The sequence below is a fragment of the Conger conger genome, chromosome 2 (genome assembly GCF_963514075.1).
Source record: "Conger conger chromosome 2, fConCon1.1, whole genome shotgun sequence".
NCBI classification, from domain to species: Eukaryota; Metazoa; Chordata; class Actinopteri; order Anguilliformes; family Congridae; genus Conger; species Conger conger.
In genome coordinates, this window is record NC_083761.1 from 60501050 (window position 1) to 60528880 (window position 27831).

The 27831-nt window shown below is 43.6% G+C and overlaps 3 protein-coding genes across 3 annotated transcripts; 2 read left to right on the top strand and 1 right to left on the bottom strand.

Moving 5' to 3' along the window:
• The first annotated feature begins 272 nt into the window (after positions 1 to 272).
• LOC133122502 (ras-related protein Rab-40C-like) lies at positions 273 to 19942 on the top strand. The gene is made up of 6 exons (XM_061232496.1): positions 273 to 2097; positions 9093 to 9153; positions 12660 to 12720; positions 13058 to 13135; positions 13839 to 14061; positions 16785 to 19942. The coding sequence occupies exons 1-6, from the start codon at positions 1944 to 1946 to the stop codon at positions 17057 to 17059; spliced, it is 852 nt and encodes a 283-aa protein (XP_061088480.1). The 5' UTR covers positions 273 to 1943; the 3' UTR covers positions 17060 to 19942.
• Positions 19943 to 21294: 1352 nt separating this feature from the next.
• wfikkn1 (WAP, follistatin/kazal, immunoglobulin, kunitz and netrin domain containing 1) lies at positions 21295 to 23854 on the top strand. Its single transcript, XM_061232619.1, has 2 exons — positions 21295 to 21787; positions 22164 to 23854. The coding sequence occupies exons 1-2, from the start codon at positions 21512 to 21514 to the stop codon at positions 23697 to 23699; spliced, it is 1812 nt and encodes a 603-aa protein (XP_061088603.1). The 5' UTR covers positions 21295 to 21511; the 3' UTR covers positions 23700 to 23854.
• Positions 23855 to 24370: 516 nt separating this feature from the next.
• mettl26 (methyltransferase like 26) lies at positions 24371 to 27801 on the bottom strand. Its single transcript, XM_061231708.1, has 6 exons — positions 27414 to 27801; positions 26912 to 27074; positions 26745 to 26804; positions 26387 to 26454; positions 25970 to 26048; positions 24371 to 25812 (listed from the first exon to the last, which is right to left on the bottom strand). Exons 1-6 carry the CDS (start codon positions 27605 to 27607, stop codon positions 25756 to 25758), a joined length of 621 nt encoding a protein of 206 aa, XP_061087692.1. The 5' UTR covers positions 27608 to 27801; the 3' UTR covers positions 24371 to 25755.
• Between the last annotated feature and the right edge of the window lie 30 nt (positions 27802 to 27831).

Consider the following 27831-nt stretch of genomic DNA (forward strand, 5'->3'; position numbering starts at 1 on the left):
TTTATACATAATTGGTGGCATTGCTATGAGGCCACCTGCTATAGCTTCGGTTCCGATATATTAACTTACAGTCAATTTCACAAATTGACCATTTATTTTTATTAATTCGTTTATTCATTTAGTATTGTATCTATCTATTTATCTAACTATATCTACGGATTATATAACCTATGGCTGGAAATCTTCCAGGGCTGCCGGGTCAATTTCAAAGCGGAAGAGGGTGGGCTTTGTAATTGTTGGGGGTGGGCAGAGTTACAGCGTGTGGTGTCACCGGGCAGTGACAGCACAGAAGCAAGGTGGCCTGTTTACTGCCTGAATACGATAATTAGTCTGAACATGAAGAGGCAAGAAATGTGAGATAATATTGTTTCCAGTCGTGTTAAAATGTAATGTGAATGTACTGCGTATGGTACTTGTGGAAAAGCGTTCCTGTGGCATTTTCGTAAAAGCAATCGCTGTGGAGTGTAAGCTTTGTTGCTGAGCTAGTTAGCTAGGGCCTGGATCCAAACCTCGGAATGGAAGTAGAAATACATGCCGTGTTTCTGTCGCTTTGAAGCGGAAACCACGGTCGCGCACACGATTATGTCCATTCAGTACTAGTTAGCTGATGAATGGAGTACGAATTTGAATCTGGAAACGGTAACGTTAATTTATTCTAAGCAAGTGGTTGCTATTCTCTTGTGACGTTTTTCTTGATTTTAGCGATCTCTTTCTATCTAGCGAAACATCCAACCCACTAGCTAACATTAGCTGGCTAGGCTAGGTTTGTCGTGGTAAATTGCCTACACATCCTGGCTAACCTATCTGACAGATTCCTCCGTATATCGAAAATACAGGGTAGTTGCCGTTTTGCCGCCAGCCTAGCTCAAGTTTAGACTTCGTAAAATAATCTGCAGGAACCCACCTAGCTACCAAGTAACGACGAAGGTGTGCTGCTATTTGTTGCCTTCATTGTCGGGGAACAAGACGCACCAGCTAGGCTAGCTAGCCTGGCAGCTAACATTATTTGGGCAAAAACTCACGCAATGCCCGAAAAACCTTTTTTACTTAAATCAAATTTTTGGCTAACGTGCTGTTTTGTGGCTAAAATGGAGATGGCTTTTTCATTAAAATGTCAACGGTAGCTAGTTTCTTTAATACCGTTAAGGTTTGACATTAGCTAGTTAAATAATAGAACCATGTTATTGTTTACGATTATTATTATGTAGCTATTGTAAAGTTAACTTTTGGGGACATTTCGTTTAAGATAATTTCCTTTGCTACTTGACCTCACCAATAAGAACAATAGTATTTGACCTAACCAGAGCTCATCATACCATAAACAAAGATGTGATTTTCTTCTCAAGGCAAAGCACGAGAGGCTGATCCGGGTGAATTGCGTTTTCCATTTCGTACCTCTTTTTTTTTTTTTCAACGACACCTTTTTGTGGAAAGTACTGGATGTACAAGTTAGCAGGGGATTTTGTTGGCACATGTTAAAAAACATTTTGTAAATCAACTGTCTAGTTTGCTCTCAATTGTATCTGTTGGACAGATGTACACCCTGTCAGAAGATAGACCGTTTTTTAACACGGATAGACTTAACTTCGATGATATGCAGGCAGAAGAGCTAACGTTATACACGTAGCTAATTCCCGGCGGTCTCAGTTTGCGTTTTAACAACTATTTCAGTTTTTATTTGTAGCGCATGAATTCGAAAATATAAAAACTGAATGTGGCTCGTATGTCAGACACGAGCAACGATTTTGCATACTTTTCGAATATTAGTTTTCGAGGGCGTTTCTTGAGAGGACACAGTCTTGGCCACTACCTAACTGTAGAATACTGACTGGGCCGACACATTTCAAGCGGAGGTGCAACGGATCTGGAAAGGAACAGAACGGAGAACTGCTCTCGGGAGAGAAGTTCACGGGCGATCCAGTTCTCATCTCACCTTGGTTCAGATGCGAGGAAAAATGGGCACCCCGGGCAGCCCTGTCAAGAGTTATGACTATCTCCTCAAGTTCCTGCTTGTGGGAGACAGTGACGTTGGGAAGGGGGAGATCCTGGACAGTCTACAGGATGGGTCAGCGGAGTCTCCATACGCATACAGCAGCGGTAAGTTTTTCTTAGGTCTTATTGTTATGAAGAACTAATCTGGATGTCAGCATCTGGTCACTCAGCAGACCACAGACAAAAATCAAGATCTGAATTTTCGGAATTAGTCATGAACCACAGACAACGCAGCCTGCTCCTGTTTCTGTTGCGATGGTTAAATGTTTACTTCAGTACCAGGGATATGTAAACAATAATAGTGGATTCTGCGTCTCGATTCTTTGGTGAGAAATGTGCTTCATATTTGTACATTGACTGTGTACATTGACAGCAGCCCATCAGTCATGGTTTAAAGAGATATGAGGAAATTGTGGGATTATTGCAGTGATCTATAGCATGCTATCTGTAGGATTTACACGCATGTTATGAGCTTCATGAAAAAGACTAAGGGGAAAAAGGTTTTGTATTTACTATGACTGTGATCAGCTTAACAGATAACTGTCATTGTCAGCCAAATGGTGCACTCAAAATATCCCTGCCTGTCTGTAAGAGTGGCCTATTTGGTGTAGTGGTTGGGCTTCACAAAATACTCTTGAAATCTGAGATTTGCAGCCCTTTCCTGTAACCATAGGAACCTGTTGTAAATACTGAAATGTGTCCATTTCATTTTTTTCAGAGTATATTTTCATATGAGTAACTGCCATTAGGTGCTTTTTTAATGCAGGTGTGAGGGGGGGGGGGGGGCATGCCATATCTTGACCACCCCAAAGCTGAAATGTTATCTGGTATGCCTGTCCAGTTGTCTCCCCAAGCACTAAAACATGTCGAGGCTTGTTTATGAATGCAACAAGTATAGCAGAACAAAGTGCGCTCTTGCACATTTTTTAGACGGTGAAAACAGCATGGGTATGGAAAATCTATGTGATGATATTTAGCAATTTAGGTATTTCTGGTAGCTTTTAGGGCTACCTGTAACATAGGAGACATTACATAGGAGGAGTACATTGTGGCACACAGGGCTGGCTTCCCACGCCCTGTTAGCAGAGCAAGGTTCCCCAGGAGGGAACAGAGTGAGGCGCAAAGCAGTAGGCTTGGTATCCGTGTACCCGCCGCACATTGCCTTGGAGACGCTGCAGAGGTTAAGTCATGAGTTATGTAGAGTGTGCAGAACCTACTTTTTATGTAAGCATATACCCTGGCCCTACCAGAGTATTATGTGACCAAAAACATCTACCGTACCAATTTACTCTGCATTTTAGAAGGTTTCATCTGCTTTGGACACCATCATAGAATCCCTGTGTCATTTCATTAAAATGCCCCTCCCCTATTGGGATGTACTGAAATGCATCAGTCCATGGGCTCCTTGTCCCACTCTTAAGAAATGGTCTTAAGTTATGTGGACACAGGGTTAGGTTTATGTTATTGTTGTTTAAGTCTGAAATGCCCCTCAAGGCATTTTGCTGCATCAACACTAAGTCTGAGTGGTTGTCAGGATCCAACAGCACGTGTCATAGATTCCCTGCTGAGCTCAAGGAGATTGTCAAAATATGCAGCTTTTTTCCCCCATTATCCCTGGAGGCGAATTTGGCCTGGCTGTTGAGATAAATATTTCATACTTCAAATATATAATTCATTACCACCAGTACTGTGTCGTTCTTAAAAGAGTAGGAGTATGAATCATTAAAATCTTTATAGAAATCTTCTCATCAGGAGCATGTGAAGTAAAGCCTAGCTGCACCTTTGTAGATAGGTAAAGCCCTTTTCCCTGGGGGATTATTCTTAAAGAGGACACCATTCAGTTTGTGTGATGGAGATCTAAAAGAAGCCATTTGTGGATATACTGCAACTAGGCAATTGATTTTTGTTGTTTAAAGTTTAAAAGAAATATCTTTAGAGAAGTGAAGATTCTGATTCAACAGCCCCCATTTTAACCTCCAGGCACCGCGCGACAGCCATTTAAGCTCGATATGGAAATAAAACTGTTTGTTGAAGGGCTATTACATGGCTGCCACTGTTTCCTTGTTTCTCAAGGAAAGTAACGGCACACTGTCAACCGTTTTCACCCGCCTCCCAAGATTAATAGAGGGCTTGGCCCCGAGGTCCATTTTCTGGGTCTGGTTTCGTTGGGGCTGTAATCCTCCACGGTTGTGTGTCTGCAAGCCAAGAGTGTTGTTATTGTCATGCCCGTGAGAGGCGTAGCGCCACTGCTGTAAGGGTCAGTTAATCATCTCTGTTTTAGCAGTTACCTGTTAAACAGCCTCTGGCCCGAGGCAAAGCCACAGAGTTCAGGAAGGTCAGAGTGCAGCTTCAGACTGGACTTGTGCCTGTCGCATGCTAAGGCATGCATATTTTATTTCTCCATTCAGAAGTTAGTATTGCTACAGAAAGGACATTATATTCATTTCATCAGGTGGTGTACTGGCTTTATAGCCAGTAATCTCCCCTCAACCCACATTTTGGATCTCCAGTGCAATGCTGTGCTTTTTATGTTACTATGATCAGATATCCTCAATGTCAAGACTTGTTTCTTTAGATATCTTTTTGTACATGTGATGGGCCTAATGCTTTGAATAGCCTCAACACACTGTTCTTAAAGAGGTACGCGGTATAACTAGCCCAGTATAATGGGTTTGGAGTGAATTACTACCTTAAGCTCAGATGGTGTTCATTGAATTCCCTTTGAGGCCAGTGATCAAGAGGCCTGCCTCCTCTCTGAGCCACCTGCTCCCGCTCATATTAAACTGCTCAGCATGGAGGAGAACACGGGCTCAGTACTGCTCTGACAGACTGGAGATCTAAAGTTGCACGCAGTATCCAGAATGCTGAATCTGATGTAGGACTATGCGGCTAGTACACACTATGCAAATGGAAAGGCATTATCAAGGATGAAAAAAATGACTGCATTGTATCTGAATACAAAATGAATGTAATGTCCTGAAGATAATTATGTTGTTGAATGTTTTTGAACTTTTTATTATTTTTTTCAATTTTTCTTTAGAAATGTAACTTCTGTGAATTTCCATAAACACGTCCCGGAAATGTAGTGGTAACGTTAAAATAAATAATACGCCGTTTGCGTTGGTTGTATTTTTTGAACCGGAATTGGAAAGTGGCAGTGACTTGCCTTATAGCTGTATGGAAAGTTAACTCATCTGGCTAGCAATAAGTGACATTCATCACAGTTCATTATATCTGGCTAGGGTTTTCAGCTCTAGTCATAAATCTAGATGGTGGTCATAGATTAGTAATTAGGCTAGCTCTTGATCCTAAATGTCAAATTTAAAATACAACCTTTTTTTACTTATTTTTTTGATGTGGACTGTTTGTTGAATAAAAGGATAAGCTGCAAAAGATGTAGTCTATTTAATAGTGCCAAGGTGTACAGCACACTGCCTTAGAAAAACAATAGGCGCAGAAGATTTCATAGATATTGTTTGAAAATCAACTCTGTTCATGACTGAGGGGTGAGTGAGGAAAAGTACAGTACTCTAATTAGCTTTCTTTGAATTTTTCCTGTGATGGAACAACATTTTCGTATAAAGTGAATCCATTACCTGCATTTTGCACAGTTAGGTCCTGGTTAGGTCCAGTGCCAGTGCTATGTGCCCCACGAACTGGCTTTACTGAATGCTTCAGGATGGTGCTTTCTCTAGTAGGCCCACATATATGGGCTATTCATGGAAAAAATCTTAGTAGTGTCTGTTAGTTTCTGTCTGCTGATTCATTACATTACATTACATTACATTACATTACATTATATGTAATTTAGCTGATGCAAAGCGTCATCCAAAGTGATTTACAGTTACAGTTAAGGGCCTTGCTCAAGGGCCTAGCTCAAGGGCCCAACAGCTGTGCGGATCTTATTGTGGCTACTGATCCCCACGCAACAGTTTAATTCACTGCAGTGAAGTTGTGACAACTGCTCTTACCCACGGATGTGTTGTCGCAGAATCCTCATAGCTTGCGGGCCCTTGTCTGCCCTCATAGTCTCTGTTCTGTTGGGGAGGCAGATTTAGTCTAAAGTTAGTTTTAGCCACTTGGGAAATGCTTTTTAGGACATGTAAATAAGCACTGTGGACTATTATTGTGCAGGGTGTGATTGTTTTTTTCTTCTTTTTGTTGGTTGTGTTGGCTGATGTAGTGCTGTCAATGTAAGCAAAGGATGTGGTGTTTACACTAGGCATAATAACACAGCGAGTTCTAAAGAACACACAGCTGTGCCCTGTTTCCACAGCTCCTCCTCTTCTCACACGTCTGAATTCATAAAATAACTGCCGCTAATTCCGTATTCTTACCCAGTCATACAAACCCTCGCACTCTCAGGCACCTGAACTGCAATGTAACCTATCGAGATTGAAAGGAAAGCACAGTTTATGGTTTTTAAAAACACTAAATTGTAGCTTAATTCCAAAATGGTTCCGACTTATGGGAATTTATGTGTTATGCAGAATGACCAATAGAGCAACAAGGGGAACTTATGCATGTGTAGTCGATAGTAATCAACCATTATAAAAATTAGGTAATTCATTTGGTTTTGCCATCTGTGGGTGAAACAGAGACTGAGCAAACTTTGTTTTTCGAATGTGCTCTTGGACATTGTCCTGTTTGGCAGTGAACTTATTTTACTGTGCTGCCATTTATGTAATCCAGGCATCCAACGAGCAGATAAAACATAAAGACAGTCCCAATGCGCTCTTACTCTTCTATGAAATGCTATTAAAATGCATTTTAAAAGCCCATACCGTAAATGTTTTGCATTAGGGATAAATCCTCAGCTTTTGTAAACATTTACAATCCCATTTTGTAAACATTTAACCATGTAACTAATACTGCTTATGGGCGCTAGGGGCCAAATCTTTTTATTTAACTGAATACTGGCACACATCGGCTTCATCCCTTACTTACTGACTGACTGACTGACTCACTCACTCACTCACTCACTCACTCACTCACTCACTCACTCACTCACTCACTCACTCACTCACTCACTCACTCACTCACTCACTCACTCACTCACTCACTCACTCACTCACTCACTCACTCACTCACTCACTCACTCACTCACTCACTCACTCACTCACTCACTCACCTTGTGGAAGCATGCATGCACAAGAAGGCTTACGCAGTGCGTATGATGTTGGTTCTGCCCCTGTACAGAAAGTACTGACTTTCAGCTTTAATTAGAGGGCTTTTACATCCATATGGGGTGAACTATGTAGGATCTACCTTATTATACATAGTCCCCCCAATTTTAGGGGACTAAAAGTAATTGGACAAATTAAAACAAACTGAAAGTAAGTCATCATTTTCAATATATTGTTGCAAATCCTTTGCAATCAATGACTGTCTGAAGTCTACCACACATAGACATCACCAGATGCTGGGTATCTGCCCTGGTGAAGCTGCCTGGCCTGTACTGCTTCAGTTCCAGCTTGTTTTGGGGGCTATTTGCCTTCAGTCTGGTCTTCAGCAAGTGAAATGCATGCTCATTTGGATTGAGGTCAGGTGATTGACTTGGCCAGTCAAGAACATTCTACTTTTTGCTCTGAAAATACTCTGCGTATGAGCAGACCAGATGTTTCTGTATGCTTTGGCATTCATCCTGCTGCTTCTGCAGGGACGTCATCAATGAACACAAGTGAGCCAACACCTGAAAAAAAAAACCCAAATTCCCAATGAACCTTCTTTCACATTTACCCTTAGGGTGTATATTTTGGATTACAAGACTTAATCTGGCCATTGCATTAATGAAGCGGCATGTTATTACCATTAAAGTGCAGGATGCATTGTCAAAAATAGGTATTTTCAGTCAACTACATTTAATAGCTTTTTGAAAGAGCTCACTGAACTTGTTTTTCACCCACATCTGCCCCCCAGTGTGTTTTATATAGGCCAGTAAGTCAGTAAGCATGGCATGTGAAGCTAGACGCACGGCGTGATAGAATAGGTATGGTAAACAACTTCAACAACACGATACAACGTGACAGCGCTAGGTGAAAACACAAAGTACAACAAGAGAGGACTGGAAGATTAAGGCACAGGCGATATGCGAGTGGTAATAGATTAGGGTACTGTACAGGAGTAGTGTAAGAGCTAGTCAAGGTTCTGTTTGAAGAGGTGTGTGTTCTGAGTGTGGTGGAAAATGGGCTGAGAATAAGCAGTTATTGGAGGAATGGCGAGGTTGTTCCACTACTGGGGATCTAGGGTAGAGAAGCTCTGTGGTCAGGACCAGCGAGAACCATTCACATGGGTGGCAGAAAGTGCAAGTCACCCTGCACCCTGTGGCATACACACACCTACAGCCTCCGGAAGCATAATGTCACTGTGCCAGCTGCTTTGGAATTTGTACTTTAGTCGACCAACTCTATCAAATATTATTTACTACCCTTTGGGTAAAGGGAAAATGGAGATGGTGTACAGTAGACTTGCACTGCTACAGCTTGGTAGTGCTGTTGTAGTAACAGCTGCTGGTGTTTTCTACACTGCTTGTATGGGGGAGGATACATATTGTATGATGTACTGACTTCACCAATTAAGCTAAAAGGTCTAAAGATGTAATTGGACACTCCAAAAAAGGTACTTTGAGTAAAAATGTGATGCGATCGATGAGGTAAGAAGAGAAGACCATATTTTTACTATATAAGTTTCATTCTGTAAAGTGCATAAAAATATAATTGTAAGGTAACAGTAAAACAAAACAAACAAAAATAAACCCTGGTATTTATAAATCAAAATATAATTGAAGCACGGTCAGCTCAGAAATCGATGGTATGCTTCACTAATAACCCCATGTACATAAACATTTTTCTCTTTAGCAATGTGGTGATTGATATAGGGACAGAAGTAAGTCTGAGTGAGCAGTCTGTGCACTGCAATAGTATATCAGTTGGTAATGTTCCAAGAACACCATAAATATGACAAGTTTGGGGAAAAAAAAAAACTCTTATTTTGTTGAGCAATTGAACCATCTGATTGCTGCTGGCTATAACTCCACAAAGAGTTATAGCCACCTCTTTGTGGAGGTCCTACTGTCTGCTAATCATATGCACCTTTTTCAGGGATCGACTACAAAACCACCACGATCCTCCTGGATGGGAGAAGAGTCAAGCTGGAGCTATGGTATGTATGGACTATGGCCTGAGCACTGTGCTAGGCTGCAGTACTGCAGGCCTATGAAAGCTGCCCTTTACCCGTGACATGCAGCTGCAGTCTGTTTCAGTCAGGTGTGTTGTTGATAACCACGAGAACTGGCACCAGGTGCTGCTCTGTGATGCTTTCCTCTTTGCCTGTTTGTTGTGTCCTCAAAGCAGGCCTAAATTTGACATTTTACCTGAATCAGCCCGCTAATGAAAAATGCCCTCATTCATTATAGCTGCCAGTGGAAAGAGTCTGGCATTGGCTGGAATATCCTGCCCGGATTTGAACGCTGCAGTTGGTGGGCTCCAGATTCTTCCCTTTGTGTAGCGGTAGATTAATAAAATCAATGAGCTTTGCCAGAACAAAGCTGGCTGAGTGCGACAGAAGACACAAGCCCTGCAAATGGCATTGGCTAACGCACAGGATTATGAATGTCAGTGCCTTTGCTTTTTTAAGAAGATTAGCATTAGCATGTTTAACCATAATTGCAGGCTCCCACAGTATCACAAATGAAGGATGAATTGGCCAACTGGCAGATTCTGTTGGAGGATCTGTGATTTATCTCTAAATGTTTTTTAAATGTTGAGTTTTTTGTTGCTTCTTGGCAAGAGGAAAGGAAAGAACATCCAAGGTCTTTTTACGATCATTTTTCTATTTCGCTTCAGGGATGACTGTCCCCATTCTAGTCTGCGTGTCTTTGACTTTGTTAAATTGAGAATATTAAAATTATATGGGGCTTAATGTAGGACATCCATCTGTAGATGTACTATCACAAAACAGCCAGTGGACTGGAATCCTGGCATTTAATGGGGCTAAAAATAAAAAGTGCAAGACTTTTGCTTGTCAGATTTTACGATTGTTTGCTAAGATTGATTTTTCTCTTGATATCCTTGATTTCTCCTTGATAACTGGGTCTAGTATTGGAATCAGTTTTTAATTGAGAGATAGCTTGCCTATAACTGGTGAGTCATGATTGGCACCGACTGTATTGACCCTATGAAGTGCTGAGTCTTACTTCATTCTACTGCCTGTGGTCTAGAGTGTCGGTGATTGACAGCAGACAGCTACTGTTACTATAAGCTCGTATGGTTTCTATTCATGCATGTAGTAAAATTGTAGCATAATTTATCATTCTTGAATGACCTTTCTGTTATAGAATTGAATTGCCCCAGCCCAACAGCCTGTTTATTTGAACTGATTAGCTCAATGAGACCTGGTCTCTCTCTCTATTGACATTCCTACTGGAAACAAAGTGCTTTATCTCGCACTAGAATGAAGATTTACAATCGCTCTTTATAGTGCTGAATAAACAATGCAGTCCCTGTAGGGAAAACCTAGATTTATTACAAGAATATTCAATCAACTTTATCTTCACAAATGATAAGGTCTCTTTTCTAATGTTCACTGTGTAATCAGTCACATGGTGTATGGTCTGAGATCTATTGATCGGTCTGCTTTGCACCAAAATATTTCTTATTTTAGGACATATCAAGGGGTGATGAGAAAAGCTGTTCTAGTTCTGGTGAGACTTGGGATCAAAATAAGGTTCTTTGTGTGGTAACAAGATGAGAGTGCATTCATTGATTAATATCAGATTAAAGATTTTAAATCTGGTTTTTCCACTCGAATGCATTATTTTACTCTATCAAAATAAAAATAAAAAGTTTTCTATCAAAAGGTAAAGCGCTACGTTAAATTTCTGCTTGTGTATGGGTGTCTCGGTGGCGCAGCCTGTAGAGCACTGACCGCATGCTCATTGCGAGCCACGACGTCAGCGGTTCGAATCCGACCGTCTGACATTTGTCGCATGTCTTCCCCTCTCTCTCGCTCCCATTCTTCCTGTCTCTCTATACTATATACTGTCCAATAAAGCTGAAAAAGGCCTAAAAAATATCTATAAAAAAAATAAAATAATTTCTGCTTGTGTGTAAATGGGCCATTGTGTTCATTCGGCAGTCTTGCAATGTTGGCAATGCTTGCACACTGAAGTTGTTTTATCCACCACCTTTTCCCCATCAATACCATTGTTAACACTAAATCACACAATGCTCCTAAACCACAGACTTGAGGATCTTGTTGAAGTTGTTGTTGAGTGCCTATTGCGAAAAAAAACATCATAATATAACATTGAAGCAAGAAAAACGAACTGAATGTCAGTCGAAACGGGCTGTAAAACAAATGGGTTTTTTTTTTTTTTTTACAGGAACCTTTGCATCTCTACCTTCAAGTGACATTTAAACTCAATTTAAAACATAAACTTCTTAACATTCCCCCGTGTTGCATGCAGTTGGTAGTCTGGCTGTTGGTCTGTATCGCGGGTTGTACTGAGGGTGACAGAATGCTCAACTGCATAATATTCTCCTGTGGAACAAAAATCCAGGAGCGAGTTATTGCCAGCAAACCTGTGTATGAGACAGCAAACCATTTAACTGTCACATTTTAGTGGGCTTGAAATGGCAAATTGATGAGTGAAATCAGTACAGTGTTAAATTATTGGTTATTGGGCTTGGCTTCATGCAGTTCCCCTGTGTGGATGAGTTTGAATCCCTTGAGGCAGCTGACTGAGGTGGCTCACACTGCTTACACTGCTGCACACACTGTTGCTCACCCTGCTCACCCTGCTCTCACTGCTCACACTGCTGCTCACTGCTCACCCTGCTCTCACTGCTCACACTGCTGCTCACCCTGCTCTCACTGCTCACACTGCTGCTCACTGCTCACCCTGCTGCTCACCCTGCTCTCACTGCTCACACTGCTGCTCACACTGTTGCTCACTGCTCACACTGCTCTCACTGCTGCTCACACTGCTCACACTGCTCACCCTGCTCCACTGCTCTCACTGCTCACACTGCTGCTCACACTGCTCACCCTGCTGCTCACACTGCTGCTCTCACTGCTCACACTGCTGCGCTCACTGCTCTCACTGCTCTCACTGCTCACACTGCTGCGCTTACTGCTCTCACTGCTCTCACTGATCACACTGCTCACACTGCTGCTCACACTGCTGCTCACACTGCTCTCACTGCTCACCGTGCTCACACTGCTGCTCTCACTGCTCTCACTGCTCACGCTGCTGCTCACACTGCTGCTCTCACTGCTCACACTGCTGCTCACACTGCTCTCGCTGCTCACACTGCTGCTCACACTGCTCTCACTGCTCACACTGCTCTCACTGCTCACACTGCTGCTCACACTGCTGCTCACTGCTCTCACTGCTCTCACTGCTCACACTGCTGCTCACACTGCTCTCACTGCTGTTCACACTGCTGTTCACACTGCTGCTCACACTGCTGCTCACACTGCTCTCACTGCTGTTCACACTGCTGCTCACACTGCTCACCCTGCTCTCACTGCTGTTCACACTGCTCTCACTGCTGTTCACACTGCTGCTCACACTGCTCACACTGCTCACCCTGCTCTCACTGCTCTCACTGCCCGCACTGCCCGCACTGCAAGGGTTCTGACTGTGTCTAATCTCTGTCTGTCAGGGACACCTCAGGACAGGGCCGGTTCTGCACCATCTTCAGGTCCTACTCCAGAGGGGCACAGGTGAGGAGCTCAGGAGGAGAGAGTCATGCTTTCCTTTTAGTCTGAGGGCCAGTGTAATATGTGTCATGTAGCATTTACTTATATTAATTTGTGAATTTCTAACCCTCTGTGGTAAGTATTCAGGGAGTGCTGCATTTCATTATATAGGTTTTTTTATTGTCCAATTTCAAATTTCAGTCTGCGTATCTGCAGTTACGTTTACTTTAATAGATGAAAAACAAATGTTAAGAGCTCAGCTGAAGTGATATCTGTCAGCAGACTTTAGTGTAACAAATGCTGTCAGTCTGTCTGGAACTACAAACATGGAGTAAATGATCTCCTGATGTGCTCTCCCAAGGGAATCCTGCTGGTGTATGACATCACCAACCGCTGGTCTTTCGATGGAATTGATCGCTGGATCCGGGAGATTGATGAGGTAATTCTTCTTTGGGGGGGGGGGGGGACATTTTGTTTTTCCATTATTCTTTCTTCTCTATGTAGAGAGTTGCGAACAGTTTTTAACATGGTGCTCAGGCAGTTGCAACTCAGGTTTTTTTGACCCGGAGTGAGAGGGAATTCAGCAGAGGTGCCTCTGTTGGAGGGCCCTAGCCTCCTAAAGTGCATGATAGATCAGCCCTTGTCCAGGTTCTGCGGGTAGGGCTAAAACAGCAGAGAGAGAGCAGGAATGCAGGGCACGGCTTCTCCCTCGCCTCTGTCCACTTCCTGCCTTTCCTTTCCGGCCCAGTCTGCGGAAGAAGCCCGTCCAGTTCCCTGGGAGGACGTCCTGTGGGGGCTGGGGTGTGCGTGTTATTTTAGACTTCCCACATACAGTATGTGAGGCATCTCTCATCTCTCATGGACATGTTTAAAAGCGCCAGTGTACAGTTCTTCAGGGCTGCAGTACCTGACTGGTTCAGGACTAGGGAGGACTTTCCAGCTTTACACTACTATACAGCTGAGCAAGAAAGCAGGGTGGCCTTTTCACAGCAATTGTAATGTGTCCTTTACATGTACAATGAACTGGTTCATGTCATTTAGGACATCTCATCACATTCTATAACATTTAATATCCAGGACAATGGCTCATCCCAGCCAGCCTATCGAGTGTTGATTGACACATCCCTGGTATTCTCGTCCAGCATGCACCAGGTGTGCCACGCATCCTGGTTGGAAACCGGCTACACCTGGCGTTCAAGCGGCAGGTTCCCACGGAGCAGGCGCGGGCGTACGCCGAGAAGAACGGCATGACGTTCTTCGAAGTGAGCCCCCTGTGCAACTTCAACGTGATCGAGTCCTTCACCGAGCTGTCCCGCATTGTGCTCATGAGACACGGCATGGAGAAGTTCTGGAAACCCAACAGAGGTGAGCGTCGTTTAATGTCAATCTCACACACACGTGTAGAAACTCTCTCATACACACATACACACACACACACACACGCACATGTATAGCCACTCTCTCACACACACACACACACACACACACACACACATGTATAGACACTCTCACACACACACACACCCACGCACACGTATAGACACACACACACACACACTCACACGCACACGCACACACACACTAAAAAAAAAAGTAGTAAAGGGAGTAAAATGACTCCTCAGACAGTATTGGCACAGGTGCAGCGCGCTGCCGCAGTCTGCTGCCATGACTAGGTTTTTCAGCTGGCTGGGAGTGAAAGCAGACTGCATTCTGAGGACACTGCTGCTGCAAGACGCAGAGAAATGTCCTAACTCAGCACAGCTCCCCATCACTTCCAGTATCCACCTTCAGCCACACTCAGAGCAGCAGTATTTAATTAGAGACGGAAGGCCTTCAGTACAGCCTGTGCACTCTCTCTCTCTTTAAGCCAGCATATTACCCATTAGGATGCATTAGGCATTCGTAACATTCTAACAAAGGCCAACTTTCGGGTTGAGTGCTGTTAATGCACTTCTTGGATCCTGCCGCTTTGAGTTTAATTTTCATACATGCTTACTTTCACTGCTTAAGTTTTTCAACAGTGCATCACCATAAAAGCTCAGACAGAATAGCGATTGCTTTAAAGGACACATTGGGTCATTGCCTAAAGCATTATCAAAGCTTTTGTCTTTCTATCAGTAGTGTACTTTCATACTGATATGTCGTGTTTCCCTGGGGGGTGACTGCCAATGATGTTAAAATCCAGGCAATGGTTAACCAGTTGTTTGTTTACCTTTATTTAGCTAGGAGGGTCAGCTGAGGACTCGATACTCATAGGTAGCAATGACCAATGTGAGTCCAGCTGTTGTGTAGCCAATCAGAGCTGGGTGATGAGTCGCTAGGCAGATGTAGAGATTGGCACACATACTCCTTCAAAAAGACTGTTCTTCAAAAAGACTCTGTTCAGCATGTCAGCTGAGGGATGGCCTGATTCAATCTCCGGGCTGGGCTTTTGCATCCAAGAAGTTCCAGAAGGAAGACTGCCCCACTACTGAGCTAGTAACACCTAGGTCAGCAGCTTTGCTTTCCCTGGAGATCTCCAAACCAGATACTAGGACCAACCCTTGAGAAGGTGCAGGGTGGTATGGCTGGAGGCTGGTTTTCACTTGCCTTGTTGATGTCCTTACGATATTGACAAATGCCTGCTACATCCGAGTATTGTATTTATAACCTCATTGCAGTAGATTTTAATCAACTTTCAGTAATGCTAGTTCAAAAAGTGATGTCTTGGCAGAACACTGTGAAGGCATTATCTTTTCAATGTAATAATGTTAAGGCTGGCATTTAAAGTTGTACAAGATCGCCCTCTGCTGGGATGATGTAGAATTCCAAGTTGTATGGAATTAACCACAGGATTGCTCTGATCAGGTAATTGGGCAAATAAAAATGACTACAGAATTACTATTTTGGTAACATTTTTCATTTAAGTTAACAACTACATTGATGTGGATCCATGTAACCAAACTACTGAGAAGTTAATCTGTACAGCTGCTTATGTATTTCTACATTAGTTAATGGCATTTGACATTGGAATGAAAAAAACTATGTATTTGTTAATGGTCAATTAATTATAATTATAATTATAAGGTATCCTAAAGTTTGCTAATGTATACATATTCATGTTTTAGTAGTTAACAAATACATGATGTTAATAATTAATCAATTAGTTCATGTTAAAACTAGATTATTGCCATTTCATGTGCCTTATTATGAAGTGTGAGCAGAATTTCTTACTCGATGTAGTGGCAGTGGGAGCGTATTACTGAAAAATAAAGCGTAGTGTGCAGAGTTCTCATTTGCCATTCAAAGGAATGTTACTGTTATGTAGCCATTGAGCCTTTTTGTACACATGAAGTGATGCGTTTCACACAGCTGTGTATTTCCTGTCCTCAGTGTTCAGCCTGCGTTTCACACAGCTGTGTATTTCCTGTCCTCAGTGTTCAGCCTGCGTTTCACTCAGCTGTGTATTTCCTGTCCTCAGTGTTCAGCCTGTGTTTCACACAGCTGTGTATTTCCTGTCCTCAGTGTTCAGCCTGCGTTTCACACAGCTGTGTATTTCCTGTCCTCAGTGTTCAGCCTGCGTTTCACTCAGCTGTGTATTTCCTGTCCTCAGTGTTCAGCCTGTGTTTCACACAGCTGTGTATTTCCTGTCCTCAGTGTTCAGCCTGTGTTTCACACAGCTGTGTATTTCCTGTCCTCAGTGTTCAGCCTTCGTTTCTCACAGCTGTGTGTGTCCTGTCCTCAGTGTTCAGCCTTCGTTTCTCACAGCTGTGTGTGTTTCCTCTCCTCAGTGTTCAGCCTTCGTTTCTCACAGCTGTGTGTGTGTCCTCTCCTCAGTGTTCAGCCTTCGTTTCTCACAGCTGTGTGTGTTTCCTCTCCTCAGTGTTCAGCCTTCGTTTCTCACAGCTGTGTGTGTGTCCTGTCCTCAGTGTTCAGCCTGCGTTTCTCACAGCTGTGTGTTTCCTCTCCTCAGTGTTCAGCCTTCGTTTCTCACAGCTGTGTGTGTGTCCTGTCCTCAGTGTTCAGCCTGCGTTTCTCACAGCTGTGTGTTTCCTCTCCTCAGTGTTCAGCCTTCCTTTCTCACAGCTGTGTGTGTTTCCTCTCCTCAGTGTTCAGCCTCCAGGACCTGTGCTGTCGGGCCATCGTCTCCTGCACACCGGTCCACCTGATCGACAAGCTCCCCCTGCCCGTGGCCATCAAGAGCCACCTCAAGTCCTTCTCCATGGCCAACGGCATGAACGCCGTGATGATGCACGGCCGCTCGTACTCGCTGGCCAGCGCCGCGGGGGGCAGCAAGGGCAACAGCCTGAAGCGCTCCAAGTCCATCCGGCCGCCCCAGAGCCCCCCCCAGAACTGCGCCAGGAACAACTGCAAAATCTCTTAGCCCCGCGCCCCCCCTGCGCCTCCTCTCAGGGCTAACCCGTCCGGACCGCGCGCCGGCCCGAGACCAGAAGGTCCCGCACCTTCCCGCTACAGAGATTACGCTCTCCTGGGAGAGCCGACAGAGCTCCGCCCACCGAGGTGCGCGCTGGAGCTGACGGGACAGAGAGCAGCCAATCGGGCCCCAGCCTGGCCTCTGAGGTCACCCGCCCGCCCACCTCTTCTCCAATCCGCTCCTTCAGCATGCTGGAGTCATTCAACACTATAGTCAGGGCCGGGACTATTTTACCTGCATCGTCTTTTAATATATATTGCATATGTACTTGATATTTAACAGACAAAATTTGCGAATGATTTTGTGTCATTTAGTTTCGTATTTCTCCTTTTTTTTTTTTGCACTGAAGTTCCTCTTTTGCTCGGTCTTGGTTTGAAGAATCCTCAAATGAGCAACAGAAAGTTTACATTTTCCCTCCCTACTTCTTGTTTGCCCACAATTTAGATTCTGCACTCTCTTAACCCCCTGGCATGTATCCTCTGTGGTTTCCTATACGGTTACCCATTTTCCGCATGACTGAAGCCAATATCTTCAGTTTTCAGTGTTTCTTATGACACCCTCCTGTTCCTGTTTATGCTTCACTTGAAGGACATGCATAGTGTGGTCTGAGATGGTGTGCTGATTTAGTGCAAGCAAGATTCACCATAAAATGACAGTGTCAGTTCTCCTGAAGGCCTCCTTTTGGAGTGTCTGCTTGGCAGTCTGAAGCTCTGCAATGTACTTTTATTTTGTTGCGAATTTCTCAGTGCTGCAGGATCAAAACTTATCTGAACTGTTTTTTCAGTGCATCTCTGTTAGCACATCATTTAGATGCATTCTCTTTGGTTGTAGCTGTACCTTATTTTCTTGTTGCAAACTGCACTGGATTGTTTGGGAATGTGACCCTGTGTCCTCTGATCCTCTGATTGGGGATCCAGACTGCGCTTCACAGTGTGTAAATGTCAAGGCAGGGGGTGATGTTTTGGGAGGGAATCCAGTGCTGCCTTTGGGTATTTGTACTTTGACGGTTCCATCTGAAGTTTCCTCTTCACATGCCTTAACACGTCCAGGCACGTCTGATCAAATGAAACCACTTTTGTTACCAACAGGTCGTTTGTTCCCTGCGGTGACAGCATATCTCAAGTCATTTCATGAACCCACCGGTGATCTTATGCTCGTCTTCTGATGCATTTTCCCTTTTCCACAGCGCCCCCTTGTGCCAAACCCTCAGATTACAAAATAACTCACTTGAAAAAGAGTGCAATCCCCATTCATATCCACATTCAGTAGTTCTGATGAGTTTGTACGGTCATCTGGAAATTGTAAATTGTCACATTTTTAATTCTAATTTTGGATTTTTGGACTTTTTGTTTACAGCATGTCAAAGTTTTTTACTCGGTAGAAATGATTTTGAGCAGAAATCAGTATTATTGCATGTCCTCCAAATTTGTTTTCCTCCTTCAAACATTGTTAAATGCCCATGGAACAAACTAAGGTTTAAATGAGGGCAGTATTTAAAAGTTTTGCCAAATGTGAATTGTAGATATTGAAGAGTGGCTCGCACTATAAAGCACATGGTAAATATGACTAGATTAACGGACGTGTTTGCTTTGCACACATCGCAATATGGTGTCCGGTTACGTCAGCCCGTGAGTAACCTGAAGCATTTCTTCTTGTTATGCACAGCACCTTCTCACCCACAGTAGGATCCCGTGTTTGTTTTGTGTGGCATCAGTGTATCTTTGGGCTGGATTGCAGGGTTATTGCAGCTGAACCAGGCCTGCTTACTTTTTAATTCATTCATTCATTCATAATTCATCTATTCATAATTAGTGCTTTTAAGAGCGCGACTATAGTTTATATAAAATCTTTAGTTATTGCTTTCCTCTTCCCCAATTAACAAAGAAGACTCAGGGACCAGTACAGCTTCTTCTGACAGAGCCAGCCAATGAAGTTGAGTGACTGAGAGTTGGACTGTTTAACGAGGACGTTGCATTATTATTTTTACGCTTTCACATAAAGGCATACAAGCTGCTCCTGCTGTTTTATTTGTGTTTTTTTAATTCTTTTTTTTATAAAGGTCGCGTATTTTGAAAAGTGGCATAGGAAGGAAAGGGCGGCCTGCGTGTAGTCCTCTCCCGTTCATAGCAGGAGAGCAACTTTAACGCGCCGTCTTTTTGTTCTGTGTCTGACCTCTACAACACATCAACTATGACCTTCCACTGCACCTGTATTCCAAGCTGTTCGGAGGCCTTATAGGACTATTCCATATGGATTGGAAACCTGTTGGTCTTTGTCCTGAAGGCTACCCCCCCCCCCCCCCCCCCAGTATAACACACTCACTGATATGGTAAACAAGGACTCAGATGAGAAAGGTTGTGTCAACAGTTTCTTTTGTATAGTTAGTCCTGGCGTTTTTTATTTTAATAACAAACGTTGGTCCGTGAATGCAGATGGAGGTTCTCTGATAGTGTGTCCAGATAAATTGTAATTATTTTAAAGGGAATGTTTGGCAGGATCAGTTTAACGAGTGCTTAAAATTCCAATTGTATAGTAACATTCCTACGGATGTTTGAATGGGAACCTGCAACTGTTTGCTCAAAACTGCTGAAAATGTATTTCTTTTTTTTCTCTTCTATGGGTAGGGTAAAGGGAAATGTAATATTTTGCTTATTATTCACTTGTAAACACTATTTTCTTGTGGTTTAAGCTGCTGGGTAACTTTAAGAATACTTAAGTATTCAAAAAAGAAAAAAAAACCTTGTTTTTTTAAATTATTTTTTGACTGTACAGTTGCTTGTTGATGAAAAGCAAAACATTTCCCAAAATAAAGTTGTTGACAATATGATTCAACTTTCGTTTCCGGCTGGTCATTCCTAACATTATGGTTATGAAAGAACGAAATGCAACATTTTAATGCTTGTGATCTTTTCAAATGTCTGTGACAGGGTTGGGGGAGGTTTACTTGGTGCTATTGAAAGCTTTATCGTAATGCGGTCAGTGCACAAACTGTGGGAATTTCTTGTTCCCTTTGTCCCATGTGCGGTTTTTGTCCTCTCGTAAACCGGCTCTGTCAGGACCATGCTCAAGTGCAATAAAACCATGGGGCGCTGAATTGATTAGTCTCCCTAGTGTTGTTGGACGTTCTCCGCCTTGCCCTGACTAACCAAGGACATCTCTCCGGCGCTTGAATATGGAGGTCAGGAGTCACGCGAAGGTTGAAGGGTCACCTGCGATCAAAAGAAGGGGAGTAACTTCTCAGGGTCTGTGAGGGACGTGAATACAAAGCCGTGTGGAAGACCATTGAAAATCTCACTCTTTACGCCTTCCCACCTGACCGTGGCATCTCAAAGCTTTGTGTGAATGAGTGATGGTGCCTCACCTCCGAAAGTCTAGACTTGGACGAACGATAAAGAGGCATGTTTGTTTATATAGCCTATTTAAACCACACTCCCAAAGTTTTCAGGTTCCGGTCAAACAATTTTTTTTTGCTGTTTGTGCGACAAAACGAACTGGATTAGTGGACTAGGAAGTGTTCAAGCAAAATTATTGTAGGCCTATTCTTTTTTCAAACCCACGTTCACATTTATATGCCTCTATTGAATTGTATGTGCCTATTTATTCTATAAATAAATTATTCGAAACGAGGTGATGCTGGCCATGGTCACGCTAAGTTACTGCGGAGATATAGTCTATGTGAATAAGCAACGCTAACATCCCGCCACAGACACGCTCAATCAGTGCTTGCCAAATAATGGCTACCCGTCGCATATTTTTCAGGATCTTGATGTCCGAACTCGGGAAGTAATTGATTTCCCACAGAGATGTTTGGCCCCGTGTTAAGCTGTTCGGACAGGACGACTGTGGGCCTCATCGTTCCTTTGATGTATTTACAATGTTTGTCCAGTTGCTTAGCGCAGGGTGTTCCTTAATAAAACTCTAAGACGCTGGATGTGTATGGGGGCGGTCAAAGGGCTGCCCTTTCCGACTTCTGGAACATAAGGACCAGATTCGCTCTTTTCACATTTGCGCCATACTCGAGCACAGCTTCGTCCTCGTACTCTCAAAGGCAACAGGAAACGTTTTACAATTCGCATTTATCGTACATTGTTTAAAATAATTTGTCATTGGAAGCAATTCCTCGCATCGTACACGGAAGGTTTGGAGGTTTCTCGTCCGGACAAATATTTCACATTTTCCAACGGAAGAAATTTTAATGCGGGACAATAGTCAAAATACTTTCAATGTGAAGCCTCTTTGGAAAACTGTTCGTCTCAGCGTGCAACAAATTGGCCATTGTATATCTGTTACGGTATAATCACATACATGCTCGTGAACAAATGCTTTATTTGTTGTAGCAGCAGGAGTTATGCAATTAGTTAGCGCTTGGTGGCGAAGTAAACATTTTGCAACAGGTTTAAAATGAGCAGAGTCTTCGGTCATCGGGAGAAAAAGGCTGACCTTTATGCTGATGCACGCTGGATACACACTGTGAATTCTGGAGGAATAACGTTTGGGATACTTGGTTTGCCTGCTCTTTTGTTTTGGATTTCCATCTGCTCTTTGCCCTCACAAACTTTTGGTGCAAGCGTGTCTGGATCTAAAGCTGATCACCCGGGTGTTTGTCCGAACAAGTTGAATGCTAACTTGTGGGTTGATGCGCAGAGCACCTGCGAACGGGAATGTCTTATAGACCAGGTGAGACCGTGTTTATATAACGTCAATGTGTGTACGTTTATGTTGAGTCACATATTTGTATGAAAGAAACATGGGTTGCTATAGCTAAGCTTTAACCCTGCCAAATAAACTGCTATGTGCAGTATAACGATTTACCTTATATTAGGCTATAGAGTAATGTATAGAATGATTTATTGGCGTGTAGGCGATTATTTTAGACATCTTCATATTATTCATATTTTGTAACAAACTTGGGGTAAACGGTGCAGTTTACTATTATATTTATTTAAAATAATTGTTTTATTTTTTATTTCATGTATTAGCAGTTTGCAAATGGAATGTAGTTTAATAACATAGTAATAATAAGTATTCCCTGTATCTCTGTCATTCCGGATAGGATTGTGCAGGATTTGAGAAGTGTTGCACCAATGTATGTGGACTGCGCAGCTGTGTGGCCGCTCGCTTCTCTGACGGCTCTTCTGAACAGACAGACGGCCAGGGTGGAGGGGAGGGCGCAGGAGGGAGAGGCAGTCCTGCCAGCTGCCAGGGCTTTGTGTGTAGCCAGCAAGGGTCCACGTGTGATGTGTGGGAGGGCCAGCCGGTCTGCAAGTGCCAGGACCGCTGCGAGAAGGAGCCCAGCTTTACATGCGCCTCCGACGGGCTCACCTACTTCAACCGCTGCTACATGGACGCCGAGGCCTGCATCCGAGGAGTCACTCTGACTGTGGTCACCTGCCGCTATCACCTGGCCTGGCCAAACACCAGCCCTCTGCCCATGGACACGACCGCACATCCAACGCCTACCTCGTCACTGGAGGATCCGCTCCCGCCCACACTCTACAGCAACCCCAGCCACCAGTCGGTCTACCTCGGGGGCACGGTCAGCTTTCACTGCGACGTCATCGGAGTCCCGAAGCCGGACGTCACCTGGGAGAAGCAGACCGAGCGCCGGGAGAGCCTCATCATGAGGCCCGATCAAATGTACGGCAACCTGGTCATAACGAACATCGGCCAGCTGGTCATCTACAACGCGCAGGCCCGGGACACCGGCATCTACACCTGCACCGCCCGCAACGCGGCCGGGATCCTGCGCGCGGACTACCCGCTCTCCGTCATCCGCCGGTCTGAGGACGACCTCTCGGAGGATGCGGAGATGAGCATGCCCATGGGGCGGCCCTTCTCCCCCGCCGACTGCCTGGCGGAGGTAGACCGGCGAGAGTGCGGGGAGCGGCACGTGGACTGGCACTACGACAGCAAGCAGGGCTCCTGCCTGGCGTTCTCCAACGGCGGGTGCGAGGGCAGCAGGAACCGCTTCGAGACCTACGAGGAGTGCCGCGCCTCGTGCCAGCGGGAGGGCATGGGCATCTGCTCCCTGCCGGCGGTGCAAGGGCCCTGCAAGGCCTGGGAGGCTCGCTGGGCCTACAACTCCCTCATCAAGCAGTGCCAACCCTTCGCCTACGGTGGCTGCCAGGGCAACTCCAACAGCTTCCGCACCCGGGTAGAGTGCGAGGCCAACTGCCCGCAGCCCAAGAGCCGGCCCTGTAAGACCTGCAGAGCCAAGGGTAAAATCGTGCCCAACCTGTGCCGGAGCGACTTCGCCATCGTGGGGCGGCTGACCGAGCTGATTGAGGACCTGGACTCCGGCATCGCTCGCTTCAGCCTGGAAGAGGTTCTACGCGACGAGAAGATGGGCCTGTCCTTCTTCAACACACGCCACCTGGAGGTCACGCTGGCCAAGATGGACTGGAGCTGCCCCTGCCCCAACATCACCATGGAGGAGGGCCCCCTCCTGGTCATGGGCGAGGTTCAGGACGGCATGGCCGTGATCCAGCCGGACAGCTACGTGCGCCCCATTACTGACCGCCGGCTCAAGAAGATCCACGAGGTGCTGGAGAAGAAGACGTGTGAGCTGCTCCAGCGCTTCCAGGATTGAGAATCCTCCTGCCAGGCAACACTGCCGTCTGCTGGAACTATAGGTACCCACCACTCACAGCCTGGTACTGACTGCTCAAGCTGAAATTACTTCTGTATTTTTTTATTTGAAATTAATTTATGCAAATGTAATCACATAATATTTCAGAATCAACACGATCATTAAGAGAGGTTCCCATATCTATCAGTGGTATTGTTGCATTGAATAGGCCCCATCTCTTTTTAACCATGTGCCACAATACCATTTGTAGTTTACATTTTGTGTAAATCCAGCTATGATACACTTGACATTTAAAGTGGTGTGAAGACACAATTTATAGTAAAACATTATAGAATACATAGGGTACGAAAGACTCTTGTAGTGGTACTGTTGTGTATATACTGTAGCTGGTTTATGTACGTATTGTCTACCTCCAAGACAAAATACTTGTATACATTGTACTCCTTTTCATGTCCGTATTGTCCATTTCTTTCTTCATTTTACAAATTGGTGCAGTTCATTTGCACCTTACCCAATTTAAATGACTTATCAGTATGAGTATAATTGTAGGTTTTAGGAGTATTACATCATCCTTGGAACCCACATAATATTTGTTTGGCTGAATCAGTCTAGCAATATCTTAGGAGCAAACCGGCATACAGACTGGATAAATAACGACAATTCTACATAACTGCATGATCAGATTTCGTTTTATTCGATCCCAGTTACATAGCCAAACATTGCATGGTGAAAAATGGAATGACATTTGTGGGATTGTGCGAGGTTGTGTGAGCTTACATTGACCTCAAGTAGTCTTAAATCATTCTAGAAATTGTAGCTATTCAGTCTTTATCACAGCAAAGTGCAATTTATTCACGAATATGTAAGAGTGCGGTGCAAGTGCCAATGCAATGGTATTCAAACTTAAGATGGTGGGGTTCCACCAAAGGATGACAGGGAGAACCCATGAGGTTTATATGGTAACACAACTGGTCATTCTACATTAGCAGCCAAAAAAAGAATATGTACAGTATATCTATGTTTTGTTATTTGGATTTGTGTTGTAAAATTGGTCTGATGCTAGATTCCTGAGATTAGTCTGGGAAGATAATTCTGGAGGTACAAGGCAACAGGATACTGCCACATCTCACTGTGTTGACTTTATATTTGTGCATTTTGAGGAGAAAGAAATACTGAGGTTCTGTGCTAGCAATTTGAGTCACCTGACTCAAGTCCCATCAAGAATATTTGAGGCCAGTCTGCAATTAGCAGACATAAGCAGAATGCTTGCCCTCCAAATGTGTTCAGGGGCTCATTCCAATCCTTTATTTTTCTCCTTTTTTTCTTTTCCTTGCTCCTTTTTCTACTCCTAGCTCCATAAACCGGGAGAGGCTAGAATAAGACACGAAGATGGGGAAATCAAGCAAACGTGAATTAGCCAAAAAGAATGTCCTTGCTCCTTCAAACATCAGTTCGAAGCCCCATCAGTTACAGACGTGGCATATGGGGAGACGTGGATCCACAGATCGATCATTTATACGTGAGGCTTTCCAAAGAAAATACTTTGCAAAGGACGTGCTGATGTTTTCTTGCTCGAAGGAAAGATTGATCTACTTCTAGCTCCTAGGAGAAGCATTAGATGGGTTGCAATGTCCTTAAAGATGGTGGATCTCGATCAGTTTCCCGGTCAGACCGAGCAAGGACAACAAAAAAAAAGAGGAGAAAAATAAGGATTGGAATGAGCCCCAGGACTCATGTAAACACTGCAAGGAAGATTATAGCAGGAATGCCTCAACTTTTTTAAAGGCAAGCCAAGGAGCCGTGTCATAATTTAAACAAAAGGTGATCTAAAAGGAATTAAAAGTAATGAGTTCTTATGTACTTATCGTATCATATATGGTGTTGTAATTTTTTTGTTTTGTTTTATGGTTCATTGTTTGACTGCTAGTGTAATAAATATATTTTAATAAACCTGTTTCTGGTTGGATGACAAATGTACACAACATATGATATGACAGCCACTTCCTAAATAAAGGGATGGGGCTTCAGCGAGTAGAAACATCTGGCATCTCAGACTCTACACCAGGCTTTCCTTACGGAACAGCAGGCACTTGTTGTTTGCTGGCATGTCGACCTAAAGAAGAAAATATCAATATGTTAAACAATGTGCTCTGGTTGCACATATTCCCTTATATGAGGTTGCCCCTGCTGGCCTATTTCTTTGCATTTTGTGTATTGTTTTGTAATTGCCCTTTTGCTGAGCAGCCAGGGATGTTCTGGGTCCTGCTCACCATTTTCTCCAGAAACATGCCATTCTTCTCAGCCAGAGAGCTTAGCAGGGAGATGTCCCTCAGTCCCCACTCAGGGTTCCTATAGACACAAAGTATGTTGGACATAGTCTTCAATAGGTTTCATGACATTGACATAATTTGTTTGGGTTTTCATATTCTCTGAACAAGCGATAAGCCACCACGTTATACAGATTATTCTGCCTGCTTTCAAATACATCTACAATACAGTATAAAAAAAGGTGGGGGGGGAGTTTTGTAATGAATTGATATGCTTCCCCTTCTTACTTAACCCAGAATCTTCCTCTCTGTACACAGCTGCCTGCTGTTACATGATTCCAATATCTGGATTTGCACATAGCCTTTAATGAGAATAATCCTCATGATGAGTATATACCAAATGTCTGGAATTACACTTACCTCTGTTTCAGACTGTGATGAAAATCAACATTACTGTTTGGGGTGATCAGTCCATTCACAGAGTAGGGCTGTGTTATAAAAGATCGTATGAGAATGCTTGGATTAATTATTTCTTAATTTTTCTTAATGAAAGCCAATTAGAAATGATTACCGATTTTTAGTCATGCATAGTTAATGCACCAGAAAATGGATAGTAAATTAACTTTTTAAAGAGGAACACATGAACCATATACATAAAAATATATATATAATAATATATATATATATATATATATATATATATATATATATATATATATATATATTCAACTTCAGAGAAAGGACATTGTAATACACTTGCATAAATTGTGTACTTTACCCCGTATGTCAAAAGCAATCCGTGTGGTTTCAGGATTATTCCAGCAGCTTTGAATAGGCCCTTCCAAAGAAATATAATGTATTTAATACACACATATCATAAATAATGATTTCATAGAAGTTGCCTCGTTACATTTTACATTTGATTACATGTAATGGAAGGATCACCTCTGTGCACACCAGTGGGGAGATGTGTATCATATTGATGTTGACAATGAGGTGGTGAGACTCCGGCTGTATTCCACACCAGTTTTCCCAGGACTGGGAGGCATCCAGGAGAATGCCAGGCTTCACATTTTCCAGTTTCATAAGGTCTCTGTACGTCTCTATACTAGTAGAATGACAAAGCATATTTCATTGCGGTTAGTTTTCAATAAGCAGTTCTGTCAGCTAGTTAATTTACAATTAACTGTTAATAATTAATTTACGTCCGCCATCACTTTTGCTGTGAAGACCATCGTTGACATACGATCAGGCCTTTGCTGTTTGCTGACCAATGCCGAATAACGGTCTGGTTGTCAGCCTGATTATGAATACCAATACGGTCAGACGGTCAGCTTCATAAACACAAATCTTAGCACCAGTAATCACAACAAAAACAAAAATAGCCTACGTCAAATTCAGTAATGTTTCTTCGGTGTATCCATCTCCCCATGGACTTACAACTCACCTGTCAATTGAACGTTGATCAATGTCAGATGGCTGCCATGTGATATTGCGCAGACTCTGGGCGAAGTGAACGACATGTTGCCCTGAACCCGAGGACACCTCCAGCGCAGTGAGAGGTCTGTCCGAGTCGACACAATCCCGGAGTACGGTCAGAATGGGCTCCTTATTTCTCTCAGCCGCTGCAGCACAAAGCATCCTGTTCACGCCGAGATAGAATCTTCGCAAATAGGGAGTTGCCAGAGCAACACTGAAGCGACCTCACGAACGTACGGACAATGTGTGAGGTAAAATTGTGCATATAGCAGCTAACAAAGTTTGCTTTAGAAACGGAATGTGCACGAGTTGCTAATTTTGCGGTTGCTATATTGTTACACCATGCAGGAAGTTGAAATGGCAGATTCGCGGTGTCTATCGGGACT

Coding starts and splice junctions, on each gene's coding strand:
- mettl26 (XM_061231708.1), bottom strand. CDS start 27,607: ATGCTTTGTGCTGCAGCGGCTGAGAGAAATAAGGAGCCCATTCTGACC. Junction 27,075..27,413: donor GATCAACGTTCAATTGACAG/GTGAGTTGTAAG, acceptor TCATTCTACTAG/TATAGAGACGTACAGAGACC. Junction 26,049..26,386: donor CATCACAGTCTGAAACAGAG/GTAAGTGTAATT, acceptor TTGTGTCTATAG/GAACCCTGAGTGGGGACTGA.
- wfikkn1 (XM_061232619.1), top strand. CDS start 21,512: ATGAGCAGAGTCTTCGGTCATCGGGAGAAAAAGGCTGACCTTTATGCT. Junction 21,788..22,163: donor GGGAATGTCTTATAGACCAG/GTGAGACCGTGT, acceptor CATTCCGGATAG/GATTGTGCAGGATTTGAGAA.
- LOC133122502 (XM_061232496.1), top strand. CDS start 1,944: ATGCGAGGAAAAATGGGCACCCCGGGCAGCCCTGTCAAGAGTTATGAC. Junction 9,154..12,659: donor AGAGTCAAGCTGGAGCTATG/GTATGTATGGAC, acceptor TCTGTCTGTCAG/GGACACCTCAGGACAGGGCC. Junction 12,721..13,057: donor CCTACTCCAGAGGGGCACAG/GTGAGGAGCTCA, acceptor TGCTCTCCCAAG/GGAATCCTGCTGGTGTATGA.